Below are 25454 nucleotides of genomic sequence, written 5' to 3' on the forward strand. Positions count from 1 at the left end.
TTATGATTGATATTTATGTTGCTTATCTCCAGTTTTTATTTTAAAAGGTCTAAAAACAATGTATCCCTTTCCTCAAGCTTTATTAGACTGGAATTTCTAACATATTTTCAATTTAATTGGATTTTACAATCCGGCTTCTCCTTTTCATCCCTCAAATTTAAAATACTAAAATCCTTACAGCAGCCATAAAACAGAATAAAAATAAGAATCAGTTATATTTTAGGTCAAATACATACCTTTATTTTTAATAAATTCAGATGATAAATTCCAATTTAACTTATACTATATAAGTGGTTCAAGTTACTCTAATAGTCTATGGATGGCCTAAAGTAATGGTTCTCAACGAGGATGACTTTGCTCCACCCCCCACCCCCCAGCAAGGGACATTTTGCAATCTCTAGAGACATTTTTGGCTATTGCAATTTGGGGAGAAGGGAGGATGCAGTGCTATAGCCTCTAGTGGGTAGAGGCCAGGGACACTGCTAAACATCTCACAGAACACAGGACAACTCCCCACAACAAAGAATTATATGAGCCAAAATGTCCATAGCGCAGAGGTGAGAAACTCTGGCCTGAAGGTAAAAACAAAAAGTCACCCACACACATTCTATCTAATGTAAAGGTTTAAAATGAAAAACTCTGGTATACATTTCAAAACCAAACTCAAAATAAGAACTTAGTATCATCAATCTTTAAAGAATTTAATAAGCAAAAATTCTCAAAGATTCTAATAAAATGTTAATTTCCCCTATGTAAATAAGATTTTTAAAGAATTACACTTACGAGAGGCATGACAGCGATGAAGTTGAATAAGTACCTCTTGAATTCTTTTCTGCTACGACCAATGATAGCACTGCAAACCACCACATGCAATGCATTAGTTGCAAAACAAGCAAAGTATAAAATCAATAAGAAAAAAAAGGTGCTAAAAAACATTATCTTGAAGAATGCATTTTCAACTTTTGAAGTTTCATCATTTTAAACCGCTTCCTTGAACTCACCATACAAATAACAAAATTAGGAAGAATTATAACCAGTTATTTCTTTAGTAAAAATAGCCATTTTTAAAAAGGCTTAAGCTATATATAAAAGGGGTTTAGATGACAGAAAACCAATTAACTACTTTATAGGGACCCAGGAATGGGTTACCATGGATAAAATAACCTATTATTTGTTTTTAAGCATTTTAAAATCCTAATTCTCATCAGTGTGAATTAAAGGCAGGGAGATGGACTAATGAGGGGTTGGCAAACTTTCTGTCAAGAGCCAAAAGTAATATTTTAGGATTTCTGGGCCATAGAATCTCTGTCCCAACTATTTAATGTTGCCACTGTAGAACAAAAGCAGTAAAGAATGAGTGGCTGTGTTCTAATAAAATTTTATAAGAACAGCTGTGTTCCAATAAAATTTTATAAGAACAGGATTTGGCCATAGTTTGTCTACTCTAGGCCTAAAAGATGGATTGGAGAGCAAATCACTGGGGTTCTTCAGAGCCTCAGCATGGTTCTGTAAAGGCTTCAGGGCCCCTAATACACTTCAACTAAACAAACTCGAGACCAGCAACTTTTTTTATGTTTTTAAATCTGTTTTACATATTTATCTATTTTAAAAATATACATAAAGAATTCATTTAATGTAAGGGTTCCACTACTTTAAAAAAAAGTTTAAAAATTATTATATCATATAAATAAATGATCTTTGATTTCCATTTGTCATATCTATTAAAATGTCATAATTTATTTGATCACAAAACACTTTTTTCAAATAACAATTATTAATATTTCTAAATAAAAATAAAATATATTTTGAGAAACACTGAACTAAATGATTTAAACCTAGCTCCCACAATGAATGACTGGTATATGATACAGAAATAATTTGCTTTCTATGAGGGAGGAGGTGAATAATGCCAAATAATATTAACTGGTCTTTTAGAACAAAGAAGTTCCATGGTCAAACAAATTTGGGGAGATAATTTGTTGGAAGTTTTGTCAAAAGCTTTTAATGTATAGTATATGCAATGTAACTCTGTTAGAGAGATTTGTAGCATGTAGTATTTCCTTTGTTGTAGCTAGTACTGCACAGTAAATACTTTGCCAAGTGTTGCTGTAGACTTACAGAAAAATTACAATTTAATTTTGATATAAATCCCAAAAAGTTAAAAAAAAAAAAAAGTTGAAGTAGAAATAATTTAAAATAGAACCACAAAAAAGTGTTTGCAGCAATAAGAATATTAGAGACATGAAGCAATTAAGACTGTACAAAAAGTTTAGTGGTCTTGGCTAAAATTGTTTGAGCCAAACTTCATTTGAAACCAAAGTGCTTTACTGCTTGCTGCCAAAGCTGTGAAACACATTAAGACTATAAAATTTTGGTAAAGCACATGCCATCATTCAGCAGCGGTTTACCACTGGAATAGCAGCTATAAGTCTAAAAACTGGTTTCTTGAATAAAGCCTTATTTCTGCTTATTATTCCACTGTAAAAGAACAATCACAATTAAGAGAGTAATTTGACAGTAGCCCTAATCATTATTACTTCAAAAATATCTATTAAGATCTTTATAAGAGATAGTTTGGAAATTTCAAAACACTGCTTATAGCCAAGTAGATAAAAATATATCTTTATGATAAGCTATAGCAGCAACAGGGAATGAAGGCTTCTCCTTCATATCATGGAATTACTACAGTTTCTACTTTAAAGAAGCAGTCATTCTATTAAGATTTGCCCATATTCTAAAGTCATTAGCCGCTGCTAACAAATTAAAATGAAGTACATTAAGAACCACCAGAAATCTCCTTAAGACTCTTTTTAGCAGAAATGCGTGAATCTAAACCTACTTTAGAAGTGGTAAAAGACAAAAGAGATAAATCTATTTACAAGGTAGATTTAGCAGCAAGTTAGAGAAATGGGTTAATTTTTCAAATAAAATTGTCCCATATTATGAATTCATAATATTTTAAAACTTTCAATTTGACCAAATATTAAAGATCCATACAAAGCAGAGACTGAGAAATAGTAGAAAGTTAACAATTGGTTAATTGAGGTTAAGCGTACAAGGAAATCCCTTGTACTATTCTTGTAAGTTTTTTGTTTCAAATTACACCCGAATAATGTTTTTAAAAAAAGGTATTTTAGAAATTCATAGAAGAAATGAAAAACAAATTTTTTAAAAGTCTCGTAACTAAATTTTAGAGAGTACCCAACAGGTTGATCACCCTATCTGGTGAAATTACACACTGGCTGATGCAACATCATCACCTCCCTCTCCTCCACCATCACTAATTAAATTAAAGTTGGAATCTCCCAATGTAGAAGACTTAACAGTGCTCTTTTTTTAGGGAAAACTGTCCAAGTGCCTGGGGGGGGTGATGGTGGTGGTGGTTTGGAAACTGCACTTTCTGTGTGCTTTTTCTGTAAACCTATAAGGGCTCTAATAAAACAGAATAGAAATAAAAAAAATTATCCTTTTTGGATTACAAAAGCATGGAATCACAAAATTTTTTTTAAAAAGTTTCAAAAATATTTTCTGGAATATACCATTACAAGTGCAAGATTCTTTATATTTAGTATGTGACTGGTTCTACCCAGATATCTAATGTGATATTGTTCACAGAAGATGCTACCTGTGTATTTTGGTCACAAGGCATTTCTGAAAGTTATATTGTAAAATAAATTCTATTTCCCCTTAGAAACAATGCTGTAGATGAAAGGAGGCTATATTTTTATCAACAGATATGGTATTTGCAAGCACAGATGGAGTTAAAAATACATCAAAGAAATGTGCAACAAGAGGAGGAAATCAAGAAAAAAAATCCCATTTACAACAGCAACCAAAAGAATCAAGTAGTTAGGAATAAACTTAACCAAGGATACAAAAGACCTTTACACAGAAAACTATAAGAAACTGCTAAAAGAAATTGAACAAGACCTAAAAAAATGGAAGAACATACCATGTTCATGGATTGGAAGACTAAATATAGTTAAGATGGCAATTTTACCTAAACTGATTTATAGATTCAATGCAATACCAATTCAAATCCCAACAACTGACTTTACAGAAATAGAAAAACCAGTAACCAAATTTATTTGGAAAGGCAAGGTGCCCCGAATAGCCAAAAATATCTTGAGAAAGAGGAACAAAGTGGGAGGTCTCACACTACCTGACTTTTGAAGCATATTACAAAGCTACAGTGCTCAAAACAGCATGGTACTGGCAAAAGGACAGATATACCAATCAATGGAATCGAATTGAGTGTTCAGAAGTAGACCCTCACATCTACGGACAACTGATCTTTGATAAGGCAGTTAAGCCAAAGCAACTGGGAAAGAGCAGCCTCTTCAACAAATGGTGTTTGGAGAACTGGATATCCATTTCCAAAAGAATGAAGGAGGATGCCTATCTCATACCTTATACAAAAATTAACTTGAAATGTATCAAAGACCTAAACATTAGCACCAAGACCATAAAACTCTTAGAAGAAAATGTAGGGCAATATCTAAAAGATCTTGTGATAGGAGGTGGTTTCTTAGACCTCACATCCAAGGCGCAAGCAACCAAAGAACAAATAGACAAATGGGATCTCTTCAAAATTAAACAATTTTGTACATCATAGGACTTTGTCAGAAACGTCAAAAGGCAACCTACGCAATGGGAGATGATATTTGGAAACCACATATCAGATAAGAATTTAATATCCCAAATATATAAAGCAATCCTACAACTCAATAACAGAAAGACAAACAATCCAATTAAAAAATGGGCAGAAGACATGGACAGACATTTTTCTGAAGAGGAAATACAAATGGCTCAAAAACATATGAAAAAATGCTCAACTTCACTGGCTATTAAGGAAATGCAAATCAAAACCACAATGAGATATCATCTCACACCTACCAGAATGGCCATTACCCAAAAAACAGAAAATGACATGTGCTGGAGAGGACGTAGAGAAAGAGGCACACTTATTCATTGTTGGTGGGAATGTAGAATGGTGCTACCACTCTGGAAAACAGTGTGGAGGTTTCTCAGGAAGCTAAATATAAATTTCCCGTAAGACCCAGCTATTCCAGTGCTAGATATATACTCAGAGGAACTGAAACTTAAGACACAGACATTTGTAAACCGATGTTTACTGCAGCATTATTCACAATTGCCAATAGATGGAAACAGCCCAAATGTCCATCAACAGACGAGTGGATAAACAAACTGGTATATACACATGATGGAATATTATGCAGCTGTAAGACAGAACAAAGACATGGATCATATAATTACGTGGATGAACCCTGAGGACATTATGTGGGGTGAAGTCAGCCAGAAACAAAAGGACAGATTCTGTATGGTCTCACTAAAATGAACAGACATTAATGAGCAAACTTTGGGAGTTAAAAGCTGACAACACGGGCGACCAGGAGATAGAAACAGGATAGAAATCAGGCATTTGATGTATAAATTGATTGTATAGATCCAGAAATAGATAGCATAATACTGTGTGATGGTAGCACACTATTGTAAGTACACCGAACAAAGATGTCTGTAAGTAAAGCTGAAAGAGGTGGGACAGGAGAATGTACGACACCAGAGGTAAAGATAGATGATATAGACTGGGTCTGTATAACTTGGCAAAAACTGGAGTGGCCAATGACTGTTACTAAATATACAAATACAAAAATGCTTTTGCATGTGGGAGAGCAAATGAATGTCAACCATGTAGAGTGTTGAAAAAGGGATGGTAATTGGGAAAAAACATAATCAAAGCAAACTGGAATCTATGGTCAACAGTAACATTGTAATATACCTCCATTAAATGTAACAAAGGCAATATGTCAATGCTAAGTGTATATGAGAGGGGGATATAGGGGAGGAATATGGGATTCTTGGTAGTGTGGTGTTATTTTCTGTCCTTACTATTACATTGCATTGTATGACATGTTATTTTTCATGTTATCATTTTTTATTATTGCTAAAACAAACAAACAATTTTTCTTGTAATCAATACGTTCAAGTGCTGATTGTGGTGATAAATGTACAACTTTATGATGATACGATGAACAACTGATTGTACATTGTGGATAAATGTATGGTATATGAATATAACTCTAAAATTGTAGGAAAAAATATACATAGGAGTAAAAGTGTTGGAGAAAACATGGCGAGAGGGATGTACCTATCTACTGCTGATGAGCAGGTAGAATGGTGTAGCCTTTCTGAAGGTCAGTGTGGTGGTTCCACAAAAAGTCTGTGGGGACCATAAGGTCCTGCAACCCCATTATGGGGTATGTCATTTGAAGATCTGAGAGCAGAGACATGAATGGACATTTGCAAACTCGTGTTCATGGAGGCAGTAATCATGATTTGCAATGGGTGGAGGCAACCTAAGGGTCCATAGACCGAGGAACAGAATGGTGAACTGTGGCATATGCATACAATGGAATATTGAGCAACTATGAGAAGCAGTGAAGCTGTGAGACACATAACGAGGTGAATGGATTCTGTACACAGTATTTGAGTGAAGTACGCCAGAAATAAAGGCATACACTATAATGCCTCACCAATATGGAATAACTACAATGTATGAACTCAGAATTGAATCTTAGAACATAGCCTAACATGGAAATGATTATTTGTAATGGTCCCCAGATTGTAAGCTCTTACAGCAGTCAACTTTATTCCTGAATTGTAATGCCTGTCTCTAAACTTTGAGACGCTGATCCCTTAGTGTATAACCTGATTGGTCTCTGGAACAACGCGTATCTCTCAGACACCTGAAACACCGAGCTAGAGCTCAGCAGATACGAATGTCAGTATTAGCACATACAGGAACTGTTAAAAAAAAAAGCTGAAAAAGACCCCAGACTTCAATTAGTGATATGAATGACGCATATCTGGTAAGACTAGGGCAAACTGGGCCAAAGGGTAAAGGTCAAAACTGACTGTGTTTTAAAACTTCAGTTTCCATGTGAGACCAAGGGAAGAGATGTCTATTTGGTGCAGGATCTATAGTTTCTAAACAGTATAACTCTACAGTCAGTTTGTTCAAACACCACAATTACATGGAACTTTGGACAGAAAGTGAGATACGGTAGGTTAGTATAGGCTAGAGTGAAACAGTGACACATCCCAAAGTAATTTGAGCAGAGAATAAAAAATATGTTTACAGCCTACCCTCCCCCCACCACCCAAGGAGCTGGGGGAAGTTGCAGAAGTGTTGGATTTCCTCACCTGGACTGGTGTTGATGTTGTCACAAACACTGGGACTGGCAGTTTGATGTGCCAAGCCCTCTATCGTGGGACTTGCCCTTATGAAGCTCATTACTGCAAAGGAGAGGCTAAACTTGCATATAATTGTGCCTAAGAGTCTCCCCCTGAGTACCTCTTTGTTGCTCAGATGTGGCCCTCTCTCTTTCTCTAACTGAGCCACCTCGGCAGGTGAACTCACTGCCCTCCCCCTACGTGGAACCCGACTCCCAGGGGTGTAAATCTCCCTGGCAATGCAGGATATGACTCCTGGGGAGGAATCTGGACCCGGCATCGTGGGACTGAGAGTATCTTCTTGACCAAAAGGGGTATGCAAAATGAGATGAAATAATTTCAGTGGCTGAGAAATTTCAAATGGAGTCAAGAGGTCACTCCGGTGGACATTCTTATGCACTATACAGATAACACCTCTTAGGTTTTAATGTATTGGAATAGCTAGAAGTAAATACCTGAAACTACCCAACTCCAACCCAGTAGTCTGGATTCCTGAAGACAACTGTATAATAATGTAGATTACAAGGGGTGACAGTGTGATTGTGAAAAACTTGTGGATCACACTCCCTTTATCTAGTGTATGGATGGATGAGTAGAAAAATGGGGACAAAAACTAAATGACAAATAGGGTGGGATGGGGGGGATGGTTTGGGTGTTCTCTTTTTACTTTTATTTTTTATTTTTATTCTGATTCTTTCTGATGTAAGGAAAATATTCAGAAATAGATTATGGTGATGAATGTATAACTATATGATCGTACTGTGAACAGCTGATTGTATATCATGGATGACTGTATGGTATGTGAATATATTTCAATAAAACTGAATTAAAAAAAAACACATCAAAGGAAAAAATAAATTCCTATAAACATGTAAAAAGGCATATATGTCTTCTCTCCTCCAAATCACAAAGAACTGAAATTACTCTTGCACAAAAAATACATAAAAATAGAACTTAAGAATAAAAATTAATTCTCCTGAAGCTGATATGCTAGTAGCAATTAACAAATACTTCAATAATGTTTTCATTTAACTTCTTAGAATTGGTTAAAGATTCCTCACTAGGCACACACGCAAATGGCCAGACTTCCTCTACAAATACCCTTCAAGGAAGCCAGACAATCAACAAGCCTTCAATCCCCACTTCCAATAGGCTTTATAGGCCTTCGATTTTAGATATAAACACGCAGCTAAGAATGAGAGATCACTTGAGGAAGGTCTTAATATGAATGACAAAGAACATAACAACAAACAAACAAAGGAACATCGAAGGAAACAAACAATGCAGGAAGCTAAAGAAAAGCTTTAAAAAAAAAAAAAAAAAGAACAGCTTCAGAGATGAAAAAATATTGCATACTTGAAAGAATACTAGCTATTAATAAGGAACATCCAAAGGTAGATCTGGGAGATTAAAAATTACAACAAATATAAATTTACTGGATGGGAATATTGATGAAATTTCCTGGAAAAGAGAATAAAATGTCAGAGATAGAAATAGTAGAGACATGATAAGTTAGTCAGATGATCAGTCCAGAGGAGCCAACAAACAACTATTAAGATTTCCAGAAAAGGTACAGAAAAAATAGAGGAAGGATTTTCTTAAAAATACAAGAACATTTTCCAGTGTAAAGGATGGATTTTAATATTGCTAAGGGCTCATCTAGCGCCCCAGTACAAGAATGAAAAAAAATCCATGCTAAGGTCCAGTGAAATTTCCAAACACCAATAATATAACACCAGCAATAAAGAAACAGTTATAAAAGCTTCCATAGGTGGTAAAAAAAAAATAATAATAAATAAATAAACCAGATACCCTACTAAGGAAGGGCAAGTAGAATGGTACTGGGCTTCAACACAAAACATTTTTGGGAGCTAGATCGGTGGTGCTTAACCTTGGCTGCACATTAGAATCATCTGGGATGTTAAAAGTGATAACTAATAGAATCAGAATTTCTAGAGATAGGGTCCAGGCGTAATAGTTCCTAAAATTCTCCAAGTGATTCTAATCATCTAGCAGCCAAGGGTGAGAACCACTGAGCTAGAAGACAATGGAGTGATACTTTCAAAATTCTAAGGAAAGGTGACTTTCAACTGGGAATGCATAAAAAACTACTGAATTATCAATAAAGTATAAGAGCAGAAGAAAGACATTTCTGATCTACAAGTTTTCAAAACTTTATCTCCCTTGCATCTTTTCTCAGAAAAAGACTGTAGTGGGTTGTACAGTGTCATTCTAATACTCATGTCCACCTACAACCTTAGAATGTGACCTTATTTGAAAACAGGAGCTATGCAGATATAATTAGGTAAGATGAAGTCATACTAGGTTAGGGTGGGCCTAATCCAATAACTGGTAACCTTAAAAGAAGGGGAAAATTTGGACGCAGTGACACACAGGGAGAACACCTTGTCATGACAGAGGCAGAGAATGAAGTGCTGGGGAAGCAAAGGAACCACCAAAAGCCAAAGAACCACCAAAAGCTGGAAGAAGCAAAGAAATTCTCCCCTACAGTCTTCAGAAGGACTGTGACTGTAACATCTAACCCCCAGAACTCAGAGAATAAATTTGTTTTTTTAAGTCATCTAATTTGTGGTAATTTGTTACAGCAGTCCTAGAAAACTAATAGAGACTGCATCCTTCTGCCAAAATGAGAAAGTCAGCTGGGAAAGAAGAAAACAAAAGATCCAGAAAACAAGTTATCTAGCACAGACGAGAAAGATGAAAGAAATTCCGAAGATATAAAAGTGAGTTCAACATGAACAATGAGGCTAGAGTACAACCAATCCTGACTAGAGCAGGAAGACAGGAAACTACAAGAGGTTTGGCTGGGGGTGGGGGTGGGGTGGGAATTGGAAATGAGGGAGATGAAATCGACAGATACCCAATGTGTTTGCTTAGGCAAGAATTTTAGGCTTCAATACTTGTTAGTTACAATACTGAGAAGATTTTACTGTGTTGTCAATAAGTTGAATTATTGAGAAGTAGGCAAAAACCTAAAGCTCACAAACAACTGGTAGTTTATAAATGCCAGGAAAAACAAAAAAGTTGTATATGAAAGGAACTACCAAAGTATACCATGTTCCTCAGCCGTAAACAATATTTCCATAGTCAAAATCATGAAACAATAGTCTAATTTAACAAAAAAACTGTGATATAACATTAACAGGATGAGTATGGAATAGGAAGGGGTGTAAAAGAGCTCAAGTCTCATCTTCTAAAGTATGAAATCAATACATACTCTTCTAAAACTGAAAAATCTGGAAATGGGAATACAGGTGTGTTATATAGAAATGCAGATAAAATCACAGAAGAAACATTAAAAAAAAGAATAGAATATGATGCCTCTGAGGAATGACACTAACAGTGGGGCAGAGAACATACGTGTTTTTAAGTCCGTAGGACTATTTAACATTAAGCTATGTTCATGTATTACTTTTTAAGCTATATTCATATATTACTTTGATTAAAATAAAAATGCATGGATAGAAACGATCAGAAGTTTCAGGGAGATGTGTGTTGAATATAAGAGCCTACATAATTTACCCATATTTAGAGTTATGTTAAGGCTTTACTCCTATACAGATAAATTCCTTTATTCTCCTAAGAAAAATGAGTCAGACCCCGGACATAACATATTCTTCCTCTTCTTACAAATCCTCTAAGAAGCATACGAAGGATCCAAGGGGAAAAAAACTTAATTCCAAAATTTTGGGGCATTTTAACCACTGTCCTTCAAAAAGTTATTTTACATTAAGCATTTTAAGAAATTTTCTGACAAAATATTGCATACCAGGAAACAGAATTCTAAGACAAAAATTTTTGCTCTGACATGAAATTGGTATCATTAGGAATAAATTCTTCACTATCAGATAAATAATAAATGGATATAACAACCCAAGATATCCCAGTTGTTTTTTCTAAGTTTTTAAGTTCAAAATTTTCAATTACAGTGGTTGAATAATATAGCAAGTAGAAAGAATATAATGATAAAATATTAAAAGCATTGGCTGAAAAAAGAGAAGTGTTTTTTCCTCACTAATAAACAGCCTCAATATTATTCCTTCAAATGCTCTGATACTTTCCTCAAAATTATCTCATTACTTTCACATATCCAACTTGAAGACTTTTTAAAAAACCCCATTACAGCACTTGTTATACTGCACTTTAATTTTCTGTTTGTTTCTAATCCTCTATAAGCTATCAGCTTGTCAAGGTTTGGTGCTGGGTCTCTCCTGCTCACCGGTACATCATTATCGTGTAGCTCAGTGCATGGCACATGACTCAATAAATTATTTACTGAATAAATGAAAAAATACATAGACTTAATACTAATTTAGAATCCATTTATTGCTAATTAAAATAATACTTTAATATGAGACAAATCAGTATTTCATACACACGGGGGGAAAATGAAGGGAAAAGTACCTTTCAATGAGTGTCCCATTTTGAATCATCCAAACATCACAATATGTTCGAGAAACCAGCATAACAGCAATAAGTATCAAGTAACCTGTCTAAAATAAACCAGGTACAGTAAATTAAATAAAGCATTTAGAAAGTTAAAAGAAACATCACCTTCCTAAAGATTTCTGGTTTCTAAATTCAAAGCTTTACTTTATCTTTAATACAGCTGTCTGGCATTTTTTTTATAGGCAATTTTCAATATAATTTAAATGGACTTTAAAAATATAACTGGAAAAGTCCTTATGGATCATTTAATCTAACTTTCTCACCCAGAATTCAAATGAGTCCCAGGCAAGTCAAATATAAAATTAATCAAGGACAGAGGCTTGGAGTATAATTTAGATTGCCTGACATACAGTCTATTGTGATTATCTTATATTTTTTAATGTATTAAATCTAATCAAGAATAATAACAATAATTGCCAATATACAGTTAAACAACTAACAAATAATCATTTGAAGTATAAAGGCAACAGCAAAGATGGTTTATTTTTCCCTCATTTTATGCTCTTGGCTTAATTTTCTTCATTTGTCTCACTTTAGCAAAATCTGACAATCTTTGATACTTAAAGTTCTGAAATGCCTTTACATACAGGATGTCCTCAGAATAACCACTATTTCCATTATCAACAGGTTCATGCAACAAGCTACAAACTAAAGATCTGCACTGATTTAGGCAATCCCTCACTTTATGATATGTATGACCTTCTGTATAATCATAGGCTATATTTTCATTTCTCATTGAACTGCTGATGCATTAATTTGGACATTTTCACAGCCTTAGAATTGTAAATTGTAACTTAATAAATGTCCATTGTTAAAAGCCAGTCCATTTCTGATATATTGTAGTTCATCAGCTTGGGCAAACCAAACGGATTCTGGTACCAGAAGAGCGGTGTCCTGAGTTTACAAATACCAAAAATGCTAGAATGGCTTTATAAATGAGTAAGAAGACTCTGGAAGAACTGTGAGGAACTTGACAGAAAAGGCCTAGGTTGCTTTGAAGAGACTGTTGGTAGAAATAATGCTAAATGTACTTCTAAGGAGGCCATAGACAGAAATGATGACTGTGTCATTGCAAACCAGAGAGAGCAAGGTGATCTTTGTTTTAAAGTGGCAGAGAAGTTGGCAAAACTGAGTCCTCATGTTGGATGAAGGGCAGAATTTGAAATGATGTGCTTGGATATTTAGCTGAGGAAATTTCCAAACTAGATGTGGAAAATGCAGCCTGGCTTCTTGCAGCTTACAGTAAAATGTGAGAGGAAAGGGATAAGCTGAGAACTAAACTCTTGGGTACAAAGAAACCAGAAACTAATGGTTAGAAAAACTCTGAGTTTCCAGAAAGTGAGTCCCCAAAGGATAGTGGTCCATGTGAGGATTTCACTGAACATGGAATCTAGTTAACCATTTCAGTGCGAGTCAGGATCGGAAATGCAGTTATCCAGATAGGATTTGTGGAAAGCAAAACAGCTAAATTCTTGCAAAATCTGTACAAACAGAACCACTGCCAGCCTGAACTAAAAGGGGCAGAAAAGGGACAGACTGAAGGAAGAACTGTTATGTACCCCAGAAAAGGCCATGTTTTTTTAATCCATTCCTCTGGATACAGACCTATTTGTAGATGGGACCTTGTGATTGGGCTATTTCAATTGAGATGTGACCCACCTCATTCAACTGCAGAACCACTGAACCTAAAGTCTAGAGTGAAGACACCTTGGGCCAGGAGAGAGGACCTCCAATGTACACAGAAAGGGTGAGTTTGCCCCAGATCTTGCAGAGGATGAAACTTCCGCCCCTTTGTTCAGGAAGAGTGCTGCCACCCCAGACTTCACAGAGGGTGGAGCACATTCCCCAAGGACAGGGGAGAATCTGGCCGCTATACCACTGTTCTGAGGGGGTTGAGCCTTATCCTCAAAACTGGGGAGAGTCTGGCCACTACTCCACTGTTCTGAGGGGGTTGAACCTGTGCCCCAGAGATGGCAAACAGGCTGGCCACCACCCTGATACTTGAGGAGAATGGGGCCTAGAATTTGGTCATCACCCCAATGCTGCTTGAAGAGGGTTGAGCCGAGAGCATGGCCATCTCTCCAATGTTTGGAGATGTTGGGCCCTCACCCCATTGTTTGGAGAGAGCAGGGCCACTGCGCAAGCCCTTGGCAGAAGCTGCCACTCTATCAAACCCCAAGGACAAAACTCCAAAATATAGATGACTTTCAGACCTGGAAATCTAATGAAGTATGCCCTACAGGTTTTTGGAATTGTTTGGGTCTGGTGGCTCCTACTTTCCTTCCAATTTCTCTTTATGGAAATAGGAACATTCACGCTACAACTGTCTCTCCTTTGTATACTGGAAGCAGATAACTTGTCCTAAGACTCACTCATCCACAACCTGAGGGGAATTTTGCCCCAGGACAAGCCACACCTTTAACTGATTTTGATGAGACTTTGTACTTAATATTGTTACTGAAATTATTTAAGGCTTTTGTGATATTGTGATGGAATGAATGCGTTTTGTATATGGAAAGAACATGTCTTTTTAGGGTCCAGAGGGTAGACTGTGGTAGTTTGAAGCTGTTATGTACCCCAGAAAAGGCCATGTTTTTTGAATCCATTCACGTGGGTGCAGACCTATTTGCAGATGGGACATTTTGTTTAGGTTATTTTAATTGAGATGTGACCCACCTCATTCAAGGTGGGTCTTAATCCTTTTACTGGAGTCCTTTATAAGAGGATGAAACACATACAGAAGCTAGAGATGTAATTAAGAGAAGCTCACAGAGAAAACATTTGACCTGCAGTATATCCAAAGTTTTATAATATGATTTTATTGTTCTGATCTCAAGTAACCTTGAAAGTTGAACACTTAACATAATTTCTAAGACTCACCTCTTTACAAAATGTTCTAGGAACCATGATTTTCAGAATCCGTGTAAGCCTTGAAAAGAACACCTTGTCTACCACGGCTCGGTCTTTTTTCCCCTCTTTCTACATTAAAAAAAAAGAAAAAGAAAAAGTAAAAGCCTTAAGAATAGCTATAATAAGCGTATACCAAATAAGATTTAAGGACCATATTTCAGCTAAGTCAATATAGAAACTGAAGCTGGATACTGCAATTAGAGAGCATCAACTTGTGTTGTCCTTCATGTGCAAACATACTTTCAAGAAAATAAGACATATCTAAAAACTGAAGGAAACAAGAAGTTCTGGAACCATGTGAGTATCTGGGAGAAGAACTATAAAGTGCAAAGATACTGAGGTAGAAGCCTGCTTACTGTGTTTGACAGGACTGTGAGCAAGGAATAGTTGTAGGAGATAAGGTCAGAGACAATGAAGAAATGGTCAAGTACTTACTGATTTTTCATTATGTACTTCCTGATTAACAGCAGACTTTTTTTTTTTTTTTTTTTTTAATTCTGAGCAGGATTTTCCCTGACATAGGGAAACTTACAGGAAATTTTTAGATTCCTAGATTTATCACTTAGCATTTCCAATATGCAATCTGCCAATTCATTCTCTCTTCCTCATAAAGTCAAAGACAGACAAGGTTCCTTCACTCATGCAGCTCACATTCTAGGAGGGGAAACATAGATTTTAAAAAATAAATAAATAAATGATTACAGATGGACTAAGCAAGGTCATGAGAAAGAGAGGGATGGTTAGACAGGATGACCAGAAAGTCCTCTTTGAGGAAGTAACACTTAAACTGAGAGGTAAACAAAGTGAAATCACATATCATGTTGGTGAGAAGGGGAGTGGTGAAGCACAAAATCAGTGGTAGAAATAAAACTGGTATGCAGACCGAATAATAAGGTGGTAGTGTTGCCAAAGAAAAGGGTACAAGAATGAGGGAAACTGAAGAGGTAGGCAGGGCCTTCAAAAAGGGCCAAGCCTTGAGGGCGCAGTTAAGGATTTAGAATTTATTCTCAGTGTAGAAGGAACCACTGATGACACTTAAGAGTAATAATTAATCTTATCTCCCTCAGAGATTTCTTCACTTTCACTAGGTCTATGAAAATGGAGGTAATAAACCATTTGTAAACATAAGAAAAAAGTTATATGAACTCAGTATGGTGGAGACTATTTGCTTTATTATCCTTGTACTATTTGGGAGAACAGGCAGGAGAAACATTCAAACAGGCAAGAAACTCCAGGAGGACCCCATCCCCTGCCTGACCACCATCCCCCTCCACCTCACTCCTATTATCCCAGCTCATTTATTTAGTTACTAGTAGCTTCTGATACATAAATAACCATGAGTAGAGTAAATTTCATTAGACATCAATTATAGCATATTTACATTACAGTGTAAATATGCTACAATTAACAACTAGCTTGATGAAACTTAGTGAATTTTATTACAGAATTAGAGTAATAATAATGTTACTATCTATATGTCAGATACTGTGCTAAATGCTTCATAATCCCAATAAACAGGTACTGAGTAGACTACAAAATTGTGAGTGGAAGGTAAGTCTGAAAACATTATGTTTGTAAGGGTTATATTAGAAAGACTAATTATAGAAAGAATTAAATATGAATCAACCCTACTCTGAAAGTGTTGGAAGAGACTCAGGATTTCAGATCTTTCAGAGAAGGTTGCAAACCTCATCCTGTTGAGTTACAGGCCTGGTCTACTTCATTCACAGATGCATGCATTCATTCACTCAACAAATACTTACTTGGTGCCATGGCACTGTTCTAAATAATGGAGATAAACAGCAAACAAAAAAGACAAAAAGCCCTGTTCACAATCTATTTAGTTGATCTAGTCTATTCTCAAGATAAACCTTACAACTTTAATCTAAATCTCCTTTTATTTCCACAAACTGAGAAAATACAAAACGAAAAGCATAAAGAGAAGTAGATATATACCACCTACTATTTTTTTAAAGTTCAAACTTCTACTCTCAGGTCTTTCCTTCTCTCACCCTGTTACCTCCAAACCCAACCAAACCTCACACCGAACCCAACATAGTGTTTACCTTTATATCTTTTGAATTTTATAACACAAGTATCACCTACTTCAAAATTAAATCAGTATTTCTAAATCAAATCAACTATCTACAGTATCTCCACCTCATCCCCCATCAAGGTCAATACCCTTCTCCATTCCTAGCTTAAACCTTAGATAGAATAATTACCTGGTGGGAAATGGCCATCCTCTGACTCAAACACAGGGCTACCTATTGCTACCTGCCCTTGAGAAATGAACTAGGACAGATGGGACAGGGATGGGACGGAGATGGGACGAGGACAGGACAGGGACAGGAGGGGAGGGGAGGGAAGAAAGAGACATTGAAGCACTTTAAAATATTAGCAGCTAACTAGGATACAATTCCTCCTCCCCTTTCTCTTCTGTTCCTGTTGTCAGTGCTAATATTTCTTAAGCTGACAGAAAGCTGACTTGATTTTCATTACATTTCAATCCATGAAGGAAACTATATTCTTCTTGAAGTCATCAAAGTATTTTCTGCAAAGAAACATCTGGATTGGAAGGCTGGATTCAGATAGAACAGATGCCAAGATGCTCTACCATTCTTGATACATAATCAAATTCATATCTGAAACCAATCTAAAGGAGAATACCTACAGTGACAGTACATTTCATAACACAACCTCTCCTAAGAAATCATCTTAAAATCACAAGTAACTCTCCCTACCCCTGAACTTCCCACTAAGTTTTTTTAAAAAAAGAACAAAACACTTTGGTGACGAAAGCTTAACATGGAAATTATAGAAAAGATAACCAAACCATTAGATAAAGGCTATTTAAGAAGTTAAAGTAATAAAAAGATCAGAAAAAAAATGTTCCTAACATTTGGGAGATGAAAACGTCTAAGGGCAGTGAGACGTTCCTGTTGATACAACAATCAACTTAGAAAGGTGAAATGAATTAAAATTGACTGAAAAAGACAAATGCTTCAGATAACACATAAAATAAAAGGCCAAACAGTGCTGACAAGAGTGTAAGCATTCTTCCTGCGGCATGTGTAAATTAGTACTACTATTATGTAATATCTATCGAAATGTAAAATAAACACTTTAAAACATAAAATAACTCAGCTGATATACTTTTAGGAACTTATCCTACAGATATTCCTGCAGACATGCTTAAAGACATAAAAGAAAAAAAATTACGCTGTTTATAACAACATAAAATTTTAAATAACTTAAATGTTCACAAATTGAATATGATAGAGCAGTTATATTAACTAGATCTATAGCTAACAGCATGGATGGATCTAAAAAACTGTGCAGATAAAAAGAGGAGAATGATGTATACAATGATTCCATTTATAAAATTTTTAATCCTCCCTATATTGTTTATGGACACGCACGCACACATACACACACATACATCCAAAAGTATAAAAACATGCATGGGAATGCTAAACACCAAACCAACAAGTATTTAGTTTTATACATGGTATAAACATGATTATACATACTATTCCAAAATTAAATGAAGTAATTTAAAATCAAGTCAACTACCTCTCAATACTATTTCCCACATTCCATTAAGCCTTTTTCTCTTTCTTAAATCTCAGGTCTTTTGAAAATTCTCTCCCCACCCCTTTGTTTTTAAATAGCTTCTTCTACCACAAGTAATCACTCACTGTAGAAAAATAAGAAAATTCTGATGAGGAACCTATATCTTACTATACTTAATATTTAGACAACCAGATTTCATATTAGCATATGTATATGTGTGTATGCATGCAAGTGTACAACTCCCAGAAATTTTATAAATGTGACAGCAGATTTGTTTTTGCCAAATATTTAATCTAAACTAAATTTTTATTGTTCACACTATACAACCAGCAAATAAGTACATACTCAAATGATATTTATAGAGAAAAACAGGAAGAAGGAATAAAAAAATGAATGAATAAATTTAGCTGTCCTAATGAGTTTCAATTATTCCCTAAAACTTGCCGAGATGTTAATATCCAGATAGGTTTGATAACTTATATATAATGGAGTTAACTAAGGTTTGATAACTCTGACATAAATATGAAGAGATTATGGAGACAGAGATGAGCCAGAGACAAGCACATCTTGTCTCATTTTTCAAATGGCAAAGAGAGATTATGGAAACTAAAAAAGAGCAAATCTGATGTCAAACTACAGTATACTCAAAGGAGAGACACTAATATGGAGGGTTTGGGAAGACAGAAAAGACACTGATCACTAGAAGCCAGAATGAGTTTACTAAGTCATGTCAAACTATTCTGATCTTCCTCTTTGCTAAGACTATGATAAGAGTATATTAGCTGACCTATAGAATGTAAGCTCCATGAGGATAGAGACTTGTCTTTACAACTGCTGTATCTCCAGAACCTAGAACACCATGCAAACATGAGGGACTCAATAAATATTTGTTGAAAGACTGAATTAATAAAAGAATCATAAATTAACCAAGGAATCTGATGTTTCTAATTCTTGTGGCCTTAATGGAGAAATAAGGACCAGATTTTGCCACAGTGGAATATAATCACAGCTGAATAAACCATAACCAAAAACCAGATTAAGAGATAACACAGGATAATTTCCTATCAACAATTTTATAGAAGAAAGAGATGGCAAATTAAATTTGTACCTAAGATAAATTAAATTTGTTCCTAACATACTAGAGGTTAGAATTATATTCAAAATTACACAAATAGTATAGACAGTGGACCAAACTGAATAAGCTGATATTTACAAGGATAAATTAATGTTTGCTTAAAAGATCATGTGTTATCATGATCCAGCAATTCCATTCCTCAGCAAACACCCAAGAGAAATAAAAACATGCATCCACACAAAAACCTGTACACAAATGTCATAGCAGCGTTCTTCAGAATAGCCAAAAAATGGAAACAACTTAAATGTCTATAACTCACCAAATGAATAAATAATATCCATACAATGGAATAAAAAGAAGAGTGAAGGACTGATAATACATGCTACAACATAGATGAACCTAGAAAACACTGTAAGAGAAAGAAGCCAGTCACAAAAGAGCACAAACTGCATGATTCCATTCATATGAAATGTCCAGAATAGGCAAATCCACAGAGACAGAAAGTTGATTAGTGGTTGCCAGGGGCTAGGGGGAAGGGAGATGGGAAGTGACTGCTAAAGGGTACAGGTTTTCTTTTTGAGGTGATGAAAATGTTCTGGAATTAGTGGTGATGACTGCACAACTATGTGAATATACTAAAATTCACTGAATTATACACTTAAAATCCTGAATTTTATGGTACGACATATCTCAATAAAGCTGTTATTTAAAAAAACAAAGAAAAGAAATCAACTGACAAATATAAGATATAGGGGATCTGTTTAGAGAATTGTTCATCAGAAAGTTGTCCAAAGGTTATAATTCCCCATAGACTCCACTTAATGTAAGCAACAGTTGTAGCTAAAGAAGTAAAAGCAATTTTAGGCTGAATTTTAGCAATACGGTATTCAGACCAACGTATGCAATAGTGTTGATATATTCCATGCTAGTTAGACCACATCTGGACAACTGTGTTCTATTCCAAGCACAACGTCTAGGGATGCTAACTAATATAGGTCCAGAGAAATGCATACAGGATTGAAAAAATATCAGAAACACACAGTGAGAAGCATTTGAAGGAACAAGGCTTGTTTAGCATAGGAAGAAAAAAAAAAAAGCCTAAGGAGATAGAACTATCTTCAAACATATGATGCAAGAGACTTGCCCTATGTTGCTACATGAAAGACATAATACAATCAATCATAAGAAGCTAGGGTCAGATAAACTCATGAGCTAGAACTAACAGAGCTATGGCTGCCTCCTAGAGTAGTAAACTCTATTGAATGAATAGATTCGAGGAAATAATAGAAAATACCTGTCAAGGATTCCTATTTCAGAAGGAATTCCTGTGCTATCTGGTGGATTAAGTTCCCATCTATTCTAAAATTGTATGATTCTATCCTAATTCAAAATCACATACCAAAATAAATGAAATAAATACATGAAATCCCAAAGAGTATATGATTTAAAATTTTACCTCATTGGTCTGTAATGGTGGTTTTCCACTTTTCTTACTGCAGAGGAAAAAAAGAGAGAGAGTGCATTATTTGCAAAGTGTTCCCATTATTAAAATTATTTTAAGATAGAATATTCCAAATTCTCCAAATGGGCTGCTTCTTTCTCCCCATCATACTGAGATAGAACATGTTAAATAACAGTAGTGCAGGCTGCCTCTTATTAAGTGTCACTTACAGAATGTACTAAAAAAATGTTAATTGCTACTATTATGTCACTGACATCGTGTTTGCTAATTTTACATATATATGCATGTGAATACACACGTTTTAAAATCCTCCCATGGAGAAGTACAGTCTATTTCTCCACCTTTGAATAAAGATTCAATCATGTGAATTGTTTTGGTCAATGGAACATTAGCAAACAAGCAAGCAGAGGCTTGAAAAATGTTTATGTATTGGAACCCTCTTTCTTGCTTGCTGCTAGAAATCTTTCCACAACCACGTAAACAAGTCCAGGCTAGTCTCCTATGGATGAAAGACTGCCAACTCTCACTACTTCTATTCAATATTGTTACTGAGGGACCCAGCCAGCAAAATAAGGCAAGAAAAAGAAAAGGCACATAGACTGGAAAAGAAGAAGTAAAACTATCTTTATTACAGACTTCATCAACATCTACTATAAAATTCTAGGGAATCTTAAAAAAAGGGATGTATCATCAATATATAAAAAACAATTTATTTCTATATATATAAGGAAAGAACAACTGGAAATTGAAATTATAGAAATATCACTTACAAAAGTATCAAAAAATATTAAATACTCAGGGATAAATCTGGAAGAAAAAAAAAAAAGATGTGCAATACCTGCATGCTGAAAACAACACATTGCAAAGATATTAAAGAAGACCAAATAAATAGAGCTATGTCATGCTCATGGATCACAAGATTCAATATTGTTATAATATCAATTCTCCCCGAACTGATTTACAAATTCAATAAAATCCCAATCAAAATCCCATCAGGCTTTCTTATAGAAAGTGACAAGCCGATACTAAAATTCATATGGAAATGCAAAGGAAGCAGAATAACCAAAATTTTGAAAAAGAACAAAGTTGGAGGACTTATACTACTGGAATTCAACGTTTATTATAAAGCCGCAGTAATCAAGAGAATATGACATTGGAATATAAATACAGATCAAAACAAAAACACAGAAAAACAAGTCCAGAAATAAGCCCACGCATGTATGGCCAAATGATTTAAGACAAAGGTTGCCAAGACAAGACAATTCAATGAGGGAAGGAAAATTTTTTCAACAAATGGTACTGGGGGAAAAAAACCCTCAACCTTTACTGTACATCACATACAGAAAATAAACTTGAAATGGATCATAGACATCAAGAGGTGAAACTATAAACTTCTAGAAGAAAACATAGGAAAAAATCTCAGTAATCTTGGGTTAGGCAAAGATTTGTTAAATAAGACACACAAAGCTCAAAAATCATTAATCAGAGGAATGCAAATTAAAACCACAATAAGAAACCACTACACACATCCACCAGAATGGCTAAAATTAAGAAGACTGATTATACCAAGTGTTGTCGAGGATGTGGAGCAACTGGAACTTTCATACACTACTGGTGGTAATATAAAATGGCACAATCACTTTTAAAATATTTTGGCAGTTTTCTAAAAAGTTAAATATGTAACTACCATACAACTCAGCCATTCTATTCCTAAGTACTCAAGAGAAATGAAAGCATGTCCATACATAGACTTATAAACAAATGTTCATAGTAGCTCTATTTTTAATAGCCAAACCTGGAAACAACCCAAATGTCCATCAACAGGTAAATAGATAAATAGGTTGTACTATTTATAATGTACTCAACAATAAAAACAATTTATAAAATGTACTCAACAATAAAAATAATAAACTAATTGATACAACTACATGGGCCAATCTCAAAATCATTATGCTAAATCCTGAGGTGTTGAGCAACTTGTGTATAACCTGGCTCGTCTCTGAAACTTTGAGTATCTGTGTGACACATGAGACTCAGAGCTAGGACTTGGCAGGTATAAATGGCAGTATTACCCTATACAGCAACTGTTGAAAGAGGAGAAAAAGAATTCAGACTTTAATTAGTGATATGAACAAAGAGGATCTGGTTAGGACTAAGACAAATCAGGCCCAAGGGTAAAGGTCGATACTGACTGGGTTTAAAAACTACAACTTATGTGTGAGACCAAGGGAGATGTTTATCTGGTGCAGGATCTATATTTTCTGTGGCACACTAGATAATCTAACTTGTGTGATCAGTTTGTTTGAACACCACAGGTGCAGGGAGTGGTGAATGGGAAGTGGGATTTGGTGAGTTTGTACAGGCTGGGGTGAAATCCTAACACATCCCAAAGTGATATGGACAGAGAGCATAAGTGTATCTCTCTGAGGAGGTGGGGAGAAATGTGCACTTGATGGACTTCCCCCAAAATCAGCTATTGATTGGTACCGGGCAGGTACCGCTTTCACAGGGAAAATCGGCCGTGCCATTCAGAGAACAGCAAGCCCTTTTATAAGGGTTTTAGACAAAGACATTCCTAAGGGTGGGGGGAGCATAGATGTAGGAGCAGGTCACTTTAACCTGAGGGGTGGCACAGGAGGGACTACAATAACACTTGAACAATTACATTTTGCTCTTTTTGTGAGACTAAGAGTCTCTCACTTCCTGCTTGCTTCCCATAAAGTTACATTTGAAGGTCAATTTAACCTTTTTCTCCTTACTGGCTTACAAAGACAATAGGTTAAACATTTAGCTGCCTTGGTCAAGCAGACTGTTGTGCACCAAAGATCTGCAGGCCTGTTTTGCTCAGGCCATGGCTTGCTACACTGGCCAATCAATTTATTAGTTGCTCCCAAACCAAAATTCTAAAAATTAAAGTATTCAATGAAAATGCCATAGCACTTACTGCTAACAAAACATTGCAAGTTGGTACTACAGAGATAAATGAGGATCTATGCAATACAACTGCTCACAGAAATAAGAAAAAATAGGAGGTTAAAAATGAGATAGTGAAAAATAAATAAATTCAAAAAAGTGCAAGAAAAGAAAAAAAAGAAATACAAAGCATGAAACACAAAACACAAAATAAGATGGAGGATTTCAAACAAAATATAACTGTAATTATGCTAAATTACCAAAGACTGAATGAGTTATCTACTGCTATTTAACAAAGTACCCCAAAACTTAACAACTTAAAACAATAAACATTTATTATCTCCGTTTCTGTGGGTCTGGTGTGGCTTTAGCTGAGTGCCCCTGGTTCAGAGTCTTTCAAGAGGCTGTATTCAAGGTGCCAGCCAGGACTGTGGTCATCTCAAGGCACAACAGGCCAAGGATCCACTCCCAAGCTCACTCAGTGGCTGCTGGAAGGCTTCAGGTCTTCCCTGGCTGTTGGCTAGAGACACCAGTTCCCTGCCATGTGGGCCTCTGCATAGGGCAGCTCACAATACAGCAACTGGCTCCCCTTAAAGAAAGTGAGCAAAAGAGGGCAAGCAACCTCCCCACTACGTGGGACCCGACTCCCAGGGTTGTAAATCTCCCTGGCAACGCAGAGTATGACTCCCGGGGATGAATGTGGACCCGGCATCGTGGGACTGAGAGTATCTTCTTGACCAAAAGGGGGATGCAAAATGAGACGAAATAGTTTCAGTGGCTGAGAGATTCCAAATGGAGTCGAGAGGTCACTCTGGTGGGCATTCTTATGCACTATATAGATAACACCTCTTAGGCTTTAATGTACTGGAATAGCTAGAAGTAAATACCTGAAACTACCAAACTCCAACCCAGCAGTCTGGACTCCTGAAGACAATTATATAATAATGTAGATTACAGGGGGTGACAGTGTGATTGTGAAGACCTTGTGGATCACACCCCCTTTATCTAGTGCATGGATGAGTGGAGGAATGGGGATAAAAACTAAAGGACAAATGGGGTGGGATGGGGGGATGGGGGGATGATTTGGGTGTTCTTTTTTCACTTTTATTTTTTATTCTTGTTCTGGTTCTTTCTGATGTAAGGAAAATGTTCAGAGAGAGATTGTGGTGATGAACGCATAACTGTTATCATACTGTGGACAGTGGATTGTGTATCATGGATGATTGTATGGTGTGTGAATGTATTTCAATAAAACTGAATTTAATAAAAAAAAAAAAAAAGAGGGCCAGCAAGAGGGAGCCAGTCTTCTTGCAACCTAATCTGGGAAGCTAAGACCATCATTTTTGCCATATTTTATTCGTTAGATGTGAATCATTTGGGCAACCCCATGCTCAAGGGGTGGAGATTACACAAGATCACTGGGAGCTCCTGGGGTCATCTTAGAGGCTGCCTAACAAAATGACCAATCATACCAGTCAAAAGTCAGGAATATTATTTAACCATAAAAATGAAGTACGGATACATGACACAACATGCATGAACCTTGAAAACTTACAAGCCAAACATAAGAGCCAAATATTGTATGATTCCATCCATATAAATGTCAAGAATAGGCATATCCATAGAGACAGAAAGTAGATTAGTGGTTGCTGGGACTGGGCAGGAGGGAACTATGAATGCTAACGGGTACAGAGTTTCTTTTTGGAGTGAGGGAAATGGTCTGGAACTGCCAAGTGTAGTAATGGGTGCACAACCTTGTGAATATACTAAAAACCACTGAATTGCTCACTTTAA

The 25454-nt window shown here is 35.8% G+C and overlaps 1 protein-coding gene across 1 annotated transcript in view; it reads right to left on the reverse strand.

Annotated features, from left to right (window-relative positions):
* ABCD3 (ATP binding cassette subfamily D member 3) overlaps nt 1-25454 on the reverse strand; it is a 116408-nt gene that overhangs the window by 54730 nt on the left and 36224 nt on the right. The window contains exons 2-5 of the mRNA XM_037826594.1: nt 20742-20778; nt 14605-14703; nt 11680-11768; nt 784-853 (exon numbers count right to left, since the gene is read on the reverse strand). Coding sequence (XP_037682522.1) covers nt 784-853; nt 11680-11768; nt 14605-14703; nt 20742-20778 — 295 coding nt within the window. The remainder of the gene's footprint in view (nt 1-783; nt 854-11679; nt 11769-14604; nt 14704-20741; nt 20779-25454) is intronic.

The sequence above is a fragment of the Choloepus didactylus genome, chromosome 2 (genome assembly GCF_015220235.1).
Source record: "Choloepus didactylus isolate mChoDid1 chromosome 2, mChoDid1.pri, whole genome shotgun sequence".
Classification (NCBI taxonomy): domain Eukaryota; kingdom Metazoa; phylum Chordata; class Mammalia; order Pilosa; family Megalonychidae; genus Choloepus; species Choloepus didactylus.